General features: G+C 42.9%; 1 protein-coding gene across 1 annotated transcript in view; it reads left to right on the top strand.

The window, feature by feature from the left end:
• LOC136434143 (kielin/chordin-like protein) overlaps positions 1–12,440 on the top strand; it is a 44,074-nt gene that overhangs the window by 26,065 nt on the left and 5,569 nt on the right. Inside the window, exons 34-47 of the mRNA XM_066426909.1 lie at positions 2,196–2,278; positions 2,571–2,664; positions 3,209–3,294; positions 4,600–4,690; positions 5,347–5,529; positions 6,080–6,177; positions 6,662–6,761; positions 7,882–7,970; positions 8,614–8,716; positions 8,860–8,996; positions 9,400–9,451; positions 9,943–10,076; positions 11,814–11,888; positions 12,145–12,307. Coding sequence (XP_066283006.1) covers positions 2,196–2,278; positions 2,571–2,664; positions 3,209–3,294; positions 4,600–4,690; positions 5,347–5,529; positions 6,080–6,177; positions 6,662–6,761; positions 7,882–7,970; positions 8,614–8,716; positions 8,860–8,996; positions 9,400–9,451; positions 9,943–10,076; positions 11,814–11,888; positions 12,145–12,307 — 1,488 coding nt within the window. The remainder of the gene's footprint in view (positions 1–2,195; positions 2,279–2,570; positions 2,665–3,208; positions 3,295–4,599; positions 4,691–5,346; positions 5,530–6,079; positions 6,178–6,661; positions 6,762–7,881; positions 7,971–8,613; positions 8,717–8,859; positions 8,997–9,399; positions 9,452–9,942; positions 10,077–11,813; positions 11,889–12,144; positions 12,308–12,440) is intronic.

The raw sequence follows: 12,440 nt of genomic DNA, 5'->3' as shown, positions 1-12,440 counted from the left end.
TTCGGCTACGTTTATGAGTGTGAATTGTCTTTTCCCTTTACTTGAAGTAAAATCTGCCAGAGGAAGTCACTCAAGGGCTGTTCAGTCTATAAGAAAAATTGTCATTTTGGGAAATGAGTACTGTTTTAATAGAGAAAGGCAGATTGGGGAAAGCAATTTTGAAGTTACGTCACTTAACTTAAGTGCTTTTGAAAAAGCTGGTCTTGGCCTACAACTTGTACTTATTTGTAAAATGTATAATAGGCTCATTATAAAAGCTATCAATGTAATTATGTACATGGCACGCAATAAAACATAAAATTTGAAAAAGCACCATTGAATCATCAGCACTATGGTAATTAAGTGAAATAGAAGTTCATAACAGCTAAGGTTCTATCTAAAATGACTACCAAATGTCAAACAAATCAACAGCTACCTCATCCGTATTATTCTGGTTTCCGCATTTACAACATTTCTTCCTTATTTTCCTGGGTAATTTTGCTAAAATTCATGAAAATTCCCATAGTTTTGTGCCGAGCGGCGCCACTTTCCACGTCCGTGTTGTCTGAATGAAGTCGATACTGAACAATGGAGCATTTGCTACTGTAACAAAGAATCGCTGTTTTGCAAACAACATCAAGAGCCTCTGTTTACATCGGGGATAGAAGTTTAGTGGCGAGTGTTTTGCAAGAATCATCTTACCGCGCATAGGAGCCGCTGCACGGTATTTTCCATTACAATGAACAGAAAAATTTGAATGCCGGGTTTGGAATCTATGAAGTCCTGTTCATAAGACAAAGGCCTTGTATATATTAAATGAATATTTAAAAATAACAAATATAAAATATTTCTTTATTTATTAATGAAAAAAATGATATTCATAAATATGATATTGATAGATTAATATAATATCAATATATATATTTTTGATATTCAATATCTAAAAAGAAAAAAAAATCCATGCCGGACACGAACCCGGATCTTCTGGGTCCGAAGTGCTTCGCGTTGCCAGATCGGCCAAGCTGCGGTACGTGACCCGTCACTCTGTACGTAATGCTATAACCTCACTATATGGTATCATTTATGCCGATTTTTGGTCGTTTTCTTGACGAAATCATTTTTTTTCTTCTGCAATCCTGTGGAATAGATGTAATATGGTCATTTTTCAGGATATCAAAGTCCGAAACCACAATGCAATGATATTTCCGAACAGTTGTAGCAGTTACATGCGGTCGCCCTCCTGTGTGTCATGCAAATGTAGCCTGCCTGCCTTTTCGTGCTCTCTTGCCATATAAGGCAACTGCTATACAAGGATTTGGGAACGTATTGCCATATAAGGTCTTATTGTGTGCGACACAGTGTTGAACCAAGCTTCCCTGGTTCCTGCCTGCAAGGTAAAAGCCAGGACATTGCGTTCCGGCGCAAAGGCGCCGAAACGCAAAAAAGTTGCAAACAAATGACTGAATACGCAGAACATGGTATACCAAACAATAAATTTTTTGTTTAATTCTTTCACATGTTCTTCTCTCACTTTGGAAGATTTCGCTCAGGGCTTGACATTACTATTTGTATTCTGATATTTTTTTTGCAATTTGCGGCACAAATTTGCTCATTTTGCAGCTTCCTTGTGCGATTTTCATTATATAATAGTTTAGTTACAAACTTTTTTGAGGGTGGGGGTGTGGACGGACAAAAATGTATGCATGGGCAGATGTCATCCATATAATCAAGTCATTGTGGCCTTGTGGGCGTATTAGAGCAAAACGTAACACAAGGTTCACATGTACAGGTACAGAGTTTAATGAACTGATGTGGACCTGTACCTGAAGTACTTGGCAAAGAAACCTGTGGTCTCTAGATATTGTTCTAGGAAAACAAGAATGAACAGTTAACAGAATGTTGGACTTTAGGTATCTTATACAGAAAGCCAATGCTCGTAAGAGGATCTCAAATCAAAGATAGCACAAATTATATTGAGTAAGGCAACTCTTGTGTAAAGCACATAATGGTCTAGGACTAAGTATGTTACATGTAGTCTTGAGAAACAGATAGGCAAAGAACATAGGCATACACAGGAGTGACAAAGCGCATATTCAAGAAATTTACTAGCTTTCCATCACAATGTAATGTTTTCAGGGGGACAAAGTTTGTACACTTTTCTGTTCACTGATTGCTATAGATGACACTTATTGCTGCTTATATTCCCCGTTTCTCAGTTTGTGACTATGAAGATGTTGTGTACCAGGACGGACAAGTCTTCCAGCCCAACGGAGATGTCTGCACCACTTGTACGTGTAAGGTGAGTTTTGAGGGAATCAGCTAGGGAGCCCAGACCTACAATACTTACCGTCTGTCCCGAGAGCTATCTACCAAAACATGAGTTTCACTGCAGTACTATAGAAAGCTGCTTGGGGGCCCATTATTTACCTTGACCTTTGTTTTCCTGACAATAATGGCACTGAAAACATAATCAACCTTCTTGCTGAAGAAGGAAATATTTGATTTGGGCTAATAAATCTATATAAACTGATAAAAAGTCAACATTGAGTCTTCCAATGGAACTTACACGCAAATGCTTCTGTTTTCTGCAGGAAGGTGAAGTGAACTGTGAGACACAGACCTGTCCCGACCTCACCTGTACTGCCATACAGCCACAACTCGGCCAGTGCTGCCCCAAGTGCCAAGGTAAGGATGTGAGCTGTGTCTAAGGCTTTCCTGCTGACAGTACGTTGTGACAGTCAAAACTGCCCAAGAAGACCCCACGAGACTGATAAAATTTGGTCTATGTGGACAGGTGGTCACATAACTTGCTTGTGTCATTGGGAGAACTACTTCTTCGCCGTCCCTTAGACGATCTAATGGACCACCAAAAAGTGGTCAATGTTACATTTGCCAGGGGGTCATTATGTAGAGGTGGTATAGGTTGACTATATCTGTTTGATGTGTCTATACTGTATAATTGCACTGCCCTGGAGATCACTTTTTTCTGAAATAAACTGCAATTGTCATAAGAAGAATGCAGCAAAAAGGAAAGGTTTGGTAAATATGATAATATAATGTTATAATTATTATATATTTGCTGTTTGCAAAACTCAAGCCTGAAGTCCGATTGCAAGGGAATACACAGACTAGATATGATAATGTAAAAACGTATTGTCTTTAGATCCATCTGATGTTTCTACATTCTACATTACTTTGGGTTTGATTTGTTTAATGTTCCTCCTGACAGAGTGTGTGGATGATGATGGGATGAGGTACTCACACGGACAGCTGTGGTCTCCAGCCAACGACAGCTGCACCTCCTGTCTCTGTGCTGTAAGTACAAACACAACACTTTACTGGGCAACCAGTCCCAACCAATCAGTTCCAACCAATCAGTTCCAACCAATCAGTCCCAACCAATCAGTCCCAACCAATCAGTCTCAACCAATCAGTCACAACCAATCAGTCACAACCAATCAGTCACAACCAATCAGTCACAACCAATCAGTCACAACCAACAAATGTAAGCCAGTTAAAACAAGTCAAGAAAACTTTGAGACACAATATTGGAATTTCTGCCTTTTTCACTAGACTAATACAATGATTTTTGTTTCCTTCAATAAGATGATTCAGTCTCTTTATATATATATAGGGGAGTGACAGATATTTTTTCCCCTGTATTTCTACTCCTCCTTCTGGGCCTTTAAAATAGTTTTAGTTTTTTTGCCATTTTCAGCACAGGATTGTATATCTTGGGCCGAAAGTAAAACCAAATGACTTCAAATTTGGTATAGGGATGCATTGGCTATATGTGCAAGTACTTCATTCACTTTACATAGCTGCAAACTTATTTTTTGCTATTTTAAGACCATAAATGTATATTTTGTGTTCCTCCGTCATTGTGTGAATTCCAAATGGCCTGAAATTTGGAATGGAGGTTGCTTTTGCATGGGACGTGGCCAAGCCTGGAAAAAGTCTGTTTTGGATAAGGTGCCTTTGGAAGAATCTTTACTTGCATGGGGAGATCAAATTTGGAAAATTACATTTTAGTGATTTTAGAACAGTCAATATTTTGGGATCATCAAATTCAAAGATCTATGAGAAATCATTGGAAGACCTGAACACATTGAGCTCTCACTAGGAGGCCTTTGAGAGATCCAACAAATTTTTGGACACTCTACAATCAGTTGACGGTCTTGTGGACCAGGAATGGGTATATCTTAATAGATCAGAGAATATATTAATTTTGCATGTTAGAGGTTATATCTGAGTTAGGAGGCTGTTGTAGTGCCTTTTAATGTGCTCAAGGCACCTCCTCGATCACAGGACCCCAATTTTATGTCCCTTCCAAAAGACGAATGCAGCTCCAGCTAGGATGCCCTTCCTCGGATTCGAACCAGGGTCTCAGAGTCACCAACTAATTTGAACCAGGGGCTCAACTGTGAGGCTTCTACCAATTGAGCTACAGTGACATCAGTAAAAATTAAATCAACAAAATATTTGACAGATTCAACAGAAACACAAACAGCCATGTGAAGTCATTTCAGTACCAGGGACAAGGTCATGTTTGAATTGCATGCTCTCTGTCGATGTTGTGATTTTTATAGATTAAGTAAAACCTTGATTTCCTTTCTGTAGAACTCTGAGATCAGCTGTACCACTGTGACCTGCCCAGCTGTGTGTGATAAACCCACCCTGGTACCTGGCTACTGCTGTCCTGTGTGTGATGGTAAGTTTAACCCACCCTGGCTACTGCTGTCCTGTGTGTGATGGTAAGTTTAACCCACCCTGGCTACTGCTGTCCTATGTGTGATGGTAAGTCTAAGTTGAACCCACCCTGGCTACTACTGTCCTGTGTGTGATGGTAAGTTTAAACCACCCTTGCTAGTGTTGTCCAGTGTGATATGGTAAGTTTAACCCACCCTGGCTACTGCGGTCCTGTGTGTGATGGTAAGTAGTTTAACCCACCCAGGCCACTGCTGTTCTGTGTGTGATGGTAAGTTTAACCCACCCTGGCTACTGCTGTCCTGTGTGTGATGGTAAGTAGTTTAACCCACCCTGGCTACTGCTGTCCTGTGTGTGATGGTAAGTAGTTTAAGCCACCCTGGCTACTGCTGTCCTGTGTGTGATGGTAAGTGTAAGCCACCCTGGCTACTGCTGTTCTGTGTGTGATGGTAAGTAGTTTAAGCCACCCTGGCTACTGCTGTCCTGTGTTTGCTGGTCAGTTTAACCCAACCTTGTACTTGGCTACTGCTGTCCTGTGTGCATTATAGTATTACAGCTGCTGTCCTTTGTGTGATGGTAAGTTTAACCCACCCTGGCTTCTGCTGTCCTGTGTGTTTCTTGTCTGTACTTTACTGAATGTAGCCTTACTTTATCCCCCAGGCTGTGAGTATGGTGGTCAGAAGTACGAGGAAGGGGATGTGTTCAAGCCGGATGATGACCAGTGTGTGGAGTGTCAGTGCCAGGATGACCAGCTGGTCTGCAGCGCCATCGTCTGCCCCATCCCAGACTGCAGCGCCGAGGAGACCGTACTGGTGGAGGGGGCCTGCTGTCCCATGTGTAAAGGTGAGGACACCACAAATGTTACCTGAGGCTCATTTTAAGTACAACGGGACCAGCTTTTTAGCGAATGCCCAATGCCTTTTTTTTTTACAAAATACACGGTGCAGGGAATCCTCCGCCTCGGACGTAAACATTTCAGTATGGCGGATTCTGGACACGTGACTGGTCCAAGGCAGAGGATTCCTCGTGCCGTGTATTTTGTAAATAAAAAGTGATTTTGCAGGCGTGTACAGCGCGGAAACTGAGTACACATTCAGGGGACTGCATCATTAACATGTTTATGGTATTAGATTTAGGGCCCGTGTCACGATGGCCAATATTTTGGCTGATAGATTGGGCATTTGCTAAAAAGCCATTTTTGCTGGGCATTCACTAAAAAGCCAGGTAAGGATCTTCAAGTTCGCTTTATTTAACTTTGGATCGATGGATTGACTCCAAACTCAGGATTAATGAATGTCATTGAAACGTCAGCCCTTGTTAGATATATGGTTGTGAATAAAGAACTTTGCTATTCAGATCTTACTTGAATGTTGTCTTTACACCTATTCCTCAGGAGAGATACAAAGGAAGGACTTCTGTGAGGTGGAAGGAGTCAGACATCCCAGTGGCGCATCCTTCAAACTGGACGACTGTACAACCTGCGTTTGTGAGGTAATAACACTTGGAATATTGTACAGTTACGTTTCAGGGGAAAATTCTTGGAGACTAATCTGTCAGGCGATCTGTGTTCTGTAAATTACTATAACTATTACTATTAATTAATCTCAGAGTCTGTAATTATGGCTACTTGAATGTGTATATTGTTGGTGGCATGATTAATCCCCTGCAGTAGCAATGATAACAAAGTTTGTTGCATAATCAGTGCATTACATTAAGTACCTAGAGTATGATAAGAAAACTATATGCAATGCTTTATCTGTATCTGTAATCTTCTCTCTTCTTAAACTATGTGTAAACAACTTTACAGAGTTTGTCCAATATGTCATAGTTAAATGATGATACTACATATGTGAGCATTTTGTCCCTGGTCTAGATGTATGTCACAAACAAGAGAATAATGTTTATCTCCCTATAGTGAGCATTCTAGATCATTATGAGTGTACAAAATAATAAACAAACCTCCTGTCCTGTACAGAACGGTAACTCCACCTGTAGAACTGAGACCTGTGCCAACCTGCTCTGTCCTACTGACGAGAAGCTGAGACTCCCAGGGGAATGCTGCCCAATATGTCGAGGTTTGGAGAATCATACTTCTAAACTTTGATTAACCTCTATTAACATTATTCCGCCGAATTACATAAATCCGCCACTTTGAAAAACAGTGGGTTTGAGAGACCTCTAGCGCAGCACCCCCATAAGTATGCACAGTTTGGACTATCCTGGGGGACATTAGGTTGGAGATCTGTTTGGACTAGAGGTGGGTACCGGTACATAAAATTCAGGTCCGGTCCAGGTCCAGGTCCAGAGGGTCAGGTCCAGGTCCGGACCTGTACCTGTACCTGATTATAGTAGTGTCACAGTACATCATATTTTGGAGAGCGAGACACACGTAAAAGTCTCCAAACGTCATGTCTGAAACGATATAATTTCTTAGGTTTACACTTTGTCTCGAAATTATAACTATACTCTCCTCGCCGTCTGTTTACTCATCCTTTAAGTGTTTCTAGATATGATTCACAGCTAACGTCTTCGAAAACGACTCGTTAAATCTGCTGTTTTGTATTTTCTTAGACCAGTTATGTGGCCGCCTGCTGGTAGCCTGGTACTATAAATTTTCTAATGGGTCCATAGGCCGGTCCACTGATTTTTTAAGGACCGTTTTTTTTGTACACGGTACCGGTACCCACCGCTAGTTTCGACATATCTTTTCAGGGTTGCGGAATTACATGTATATACCCTGGCAGAAGTAAGTTTAGTAGATGTTTCATATATTGCTATGCAGAGGTTTTATGTTTTTTCATGCATTTGCTTCCAATCTCTCCCAAAAATTTTTTGCCTACTGCTACTAATAGTAGGAGAAATTGTCACAGTGATATACATGTAATTCAAAAGATTTCACTTTGTGACCACATGGACCGTTGTGTAATATCTGACTGTGTGCTTTCTTCATGAAAGACAGATAAAAGGAGTTGTCGCTTTGTTTGAAGGTTCTTCTGTATTGGTATGAATTGTTATGAATCAAGGTTGAACTGTAATTTCAATCATATAAAAATTGGACTTACGACATTCCTTGACAGAGACTGGAGTTGGGCCTTCTCAAAATTTCTTTTGTGTTGGAAATTGCAGTTCACTTTGGTTCAGGAGCTGTAGCAGGTGTTATCCCGTGTGTTGAAATGTTGTTATAATTTTCCCCAGGACTGGCCTGTATGTTTGAGAATGAGATGATTCCTTATGGAGAGACCTTCACACCAAAGGGGGACAACTGTTCTATCTGTGTCTGCAGGGTAGGTGTTCAAGCAAGTCATTTTTGAAACTTGACAGGAAGTGTCAAAGTTGCAAACAGAAGATTGAACACCATACTTTTTTTTTTTTAAGTCTGAATATTGCCTACCTTATAACAGATTTCAGGTCTATATAATTTAATTTGCATTGCAATTTTATTTGAAACCCAAATATTTTCTTCTCAAGAATGACATACATGTAATTATGATGCTGTGTATATAACTATGAAACTTAAGTTGCATGTAACATCATAAGAAAATGTAGTACACAATGTACAGATGCCTGTGTAACTGGTGCAATGGCCTAGTGGGTAGAGTGTTTGCCTTGCATACGGTAGGTCGTGAGTTCGATCCCCGGCTGAGTCATACCAAAGAATTCTAAAATGGTACATACTGCTTTCTTTGCTTAGCACGCAGCATTTGTAAAGAGTATGGTAGTTAAATACACAGCACTACCAGTGGACCAGCCCCCTGCTGTTGTGATTGCACAAAGTTGTGTGGCCCAAGGGCTACTGAAACAGAGATGGGCGGCGCCCAATGCGCCGTCTGGTGCGGGAGGACTTAAGCTAAACTAACAGATGCCTTTGTGCTCTGTCATGTAAATACCTTCTGCTGTGCCATACTGAAGATGCCTTGTTAACAACAGGGAGGAGACGTGCCTGAATGTGACAGGGTTGCTTGTCCCTTACCAAAGTGTAACATCGAGAATCAAGTCTTACAGCCAGATTCCTGCTGTATGGAGTGCACAGGTAAGTAAAAGGACTCTTTATATATACCTTAATGTATCACAGACTAGATACCTATGAATGATGAACACTTTTTTCTAGATGTCTTGCTCTACAATTTTGATCCTAGCACTGATATTTCCCCATTTTGACCCACTTGGATGCAGTGGAAGAGTGGTGTTACTACCGAGGAGACCGTTACCTGTTAGGGGAGACGTGGACAGACGAGTGTAACGACTGTGTGTGCGTTGGGGGCGACTATCAGTGCTCACCCAGGACATGCCCCCCTCTCTTCTGTAACCAGGTCTGCAAACTTTTGTTCTATTGATAGCTTCTGATTGCCAGGATACTGTAAATGCATTCATATTCGTGTGGATTTGATTTTGCGGTAGGGAGAAAATGGAGTTTTCGCAGTCGTTTTTAGTTCGCATTTGAGACAATAGTAGACAAGAGGGTAGGATCGCAAAAATTTTGTGGCGGTTTTATGTTTGTGGCGAAGAGTTTAGCGCGAAAACCGCGAACATAAAACCACCTCGAACATTTCTGCATTTACTGTATACAATAAGAGCTACCGTATCTGCCATTAGAAAATCACGACCATAGCATGAAATGTTGCTTTAGGTCCACCTTTTTGGATTATCTCCTTATTGGATCATGAATATGTTTGTTGCCGTCTAGTTGAGTGTATGTTGGCTGTGTTGTTGCAGGGTGAAATGGCGTTCTCCGTCCCAGAGGCCTGCTGTGATGTATGTGTGCCAGGTACGTGTCTTGTCATCAGACTACTACATACCTGCACTCAGATATGCTGGCAATGACCAAGCAGTGTTACAATGCTCATGTAATTGTTTTGTTCTACTGTGGTTCAAAACAGGCATATTTGAGTAGCGCGAGTAGTATGAGTAGTCCAGTGGTTATATATATATAGTGACCTCTGTAGCAAGAAGTGGTGTATTTGAATCCCGGCCGTTGTCGCTCACCAGACATGCACGCTACAGGATATTGTTGCAGTCCTTTGGGCAGGATGTTATGCCGTGGTTCACTGTTCATTGTACTTTTCCTGTGTAATGAACAATGAACTTGTATAAATTCTGTACAAATAGTGTCTGTCCTCTCTGTCATGACCAGAGGAAGAGTAGCTCAACTGTTCATTGAGTTCATTTGAGCTGAACTGGATCGAGATCACATTTACTTAGACATACAGCTGTACAAATTTGCCCTCTTGACATTTTGCTTGTATGTTGGCTGCACAGATTCTGGAACCTGTATCGTGTTTGGCGATCCCCATTACCGAACGTTTGATGGGCGCTTCCACGATTTCCAGGGTACCTGCACCTACATCCTGTCTGAAGATGGAGTGGACGACACATTTCAAATCATTGTGCAGGTAATAACCAAGATGATATCTCACAAAAGTAGGTCTTGTCACTATAATCTTGTTCATAATTCCATTTTTGTTTCCAGAGACTTGGCACATTTTGTATCTGACTCAGAGCTTTGGGAAGTTCCCACAAGTTTCCTGAGTGATGAAATGGAATGTGCTTCCCCGTTGCAAGACTACAAGATTGTTGGAAGACCTCGTCCTCCCATATTTGACTCAGGATAAATTATGCTCTATACCCTTTCAGATGCAGATCAATGTATTATGTACTTCCCTTAGGCCATTTCCCATGTTGTGTATTGTTCTACAAGAAGTACATGTTACTAACACTATCAATGGCAAGAATTACACTTCCCAGACGTTTCTTTATTAAAGCATAATTAAGGCTATCTTTGTTTCATTGTATAATCTTAATTTATGCTTTAGATATGGAAAATGTTATCTGGGATTCAAATACATTTGGGCCACCCAGTGTGTGGTGACTGTGACACATGGGTCTGGTCCCTTGTGAAATCCCATGGGTCTGGTCCCTTGTGATGTCCTGTGGGTCTGGTCCCTTGTGATGTCCCATGGGTCTGGTCCCTTGTGATGTCCCGTGGGTCTGGTCCTTTGTGATATCCCATGAGTCTGGTCCCTTGTGATGTCCCATGGGTCTGGTCCCTTGTGAAATCCCATGGGTCTGGTCCCTTGTGATGTCCTGTGGGTCTGGTCCCTTGTGATGTCCTGTGGGTCTGGTCCCTTGTGATGTCCCGTGGGTCTGGTCCCTTGTGATGTCCCGTGGGTCTGGTCCCTTGTGATGTCCCGTGGGTCTGGTCCCTTGTGATGTCCTGTGGGTCTGGTCCCTTGTGATGTCCCGTGGGTCTGGTCCCTTGTGATGTCCCGTGGGTCTGGTCCCTTGTGATGTCCCGTGGGTCTGGTCCCTTGTGATGTCCCGTGGGTCTGGTCCCTTGTGATGTCCCGTGGGTCTGGTCCCTTGTGATGTCCCATGGGTCTGGTCCCTTGTGATGTCCCATGGGTCTGGTCCCTTGTGATGTCCCATGAGTCTGGTCCCTTGTGATGTCCCGTGGGTCTGATCCCTTGTGATGTCCCATGGGTCTGATCCCTTCTGATGTCTCATGGGTCTGATCCCTTGTGATGTCCCATGGGTCTGATCCCTTCTGATGTCCCGTTGGTCTGGTCCCTTGTGATGTCCCATGGGTCTGATCCCTTGTGATGTCCCATGGGTCTGATCCCTTGTGATGTCCCGTGGGTCTGTTCCGTTATGATGTCCCATGAGTCTGGACCCTTGTGATGTCCCGTGGGTCTGATCCCTTGTGACATCCCATGGGTCTGGTCCCTTGTGATGTCCCATGGGTCTGATCCCTTGTGATGTCTCATGGGTCTGGTCCCTTGTGATATCCCGTGGGTCTGTTCCCTTGTGATGTCTCATGGGTCTGGTCCCTTGTGATGTCCCATGGGTCTGATCCCTTGTGATGTCCCATGGGTCTGTTCCCTTATGATGTCCCATGGATCTGGTCCTTTGTGATGTCCCTTGGGTCTGGTCCCTTGTGATATCCCATGGGTCTGGTCCCTTGTTATGTCCCATTGGTCTGGTCCCTTGTGATATCCCTTGGGACTAGTCCCTTGTGATGTCATGGTCCCACAATGGTGCTTCATCTTTCACCAGCCCTTGATGTCTCCCTAACATTTTCACCTCCTTTCCCTAGAATTGTAGACTTGTCTCATCTGGCTTGTTCTCTCCAGAATGCTCTCCAGAGGCGGGTTCATGTCTCTGTCCTGGGAGAATGCCCTGGGCAGGGCTCGAACACCACGGTAGGGGTATGTATATCCGAGTCCTGCTGCAACAGCGCTTTGACAGGCAGTGGCTTTAGCACGAGACAGGAGCGTACCGCGCTTACTCATGACATGTCCCCCCATGCCTCAAAAACCTGCGCTGCCTCCGCATTGCAACGCTCGATCTATGCAACATGTAACCCTTATCCCTGAAAATAACCCATGTGTAGATTGGAATATCCATCGAAATGAAGTCTTTACGCAGGCAATATACAGACAGCGCTTGTTTGCTTCCTTGCAGAATGATGGGAAGGGAACGTACGCCGTGGCGTGGACTCAGCTAGTCTCCATCCACCTGGGCAGTAACACCATCGACCTGCTGCCGGGACACAGCGTCTTCGTCAACAAGGAGGTCGTGGAACTTCCTTACGCAGTGGAACCTGTCTTCAGCATCCAGAGAGCCGGTAAGACAGACATGGATGTCTTGTAAATGTCTTGACTAGGTCTGTTTTGATGAATGATTGAATCTAAGGATAAGGCAGCTAGGTTATATCTGTGGTAAAGAAATCAATATTGGTCAGTATTCTGTTGTGACTG

Source organism: Branchiostoma lanceolatum, chromosome 4, assembly GCF_035083965.1.
Source record: "Branchiostoma lanceolatum isolate klBraLanc5 chromosome 4, klBraLanc5.hap2, whole genome shotgun sequence".
NCBI lineage: Eukaryota > Metazoa > Chordata > Leptocardii > Amphioxiformes > Branchiostomatidae > Branchiostoma > Branchiostoma lanceolatum.
Note: the sequence above shows the minus strand (reverse complement) of the source record. Positions and strands in the feature narration are given on the sequence as shown.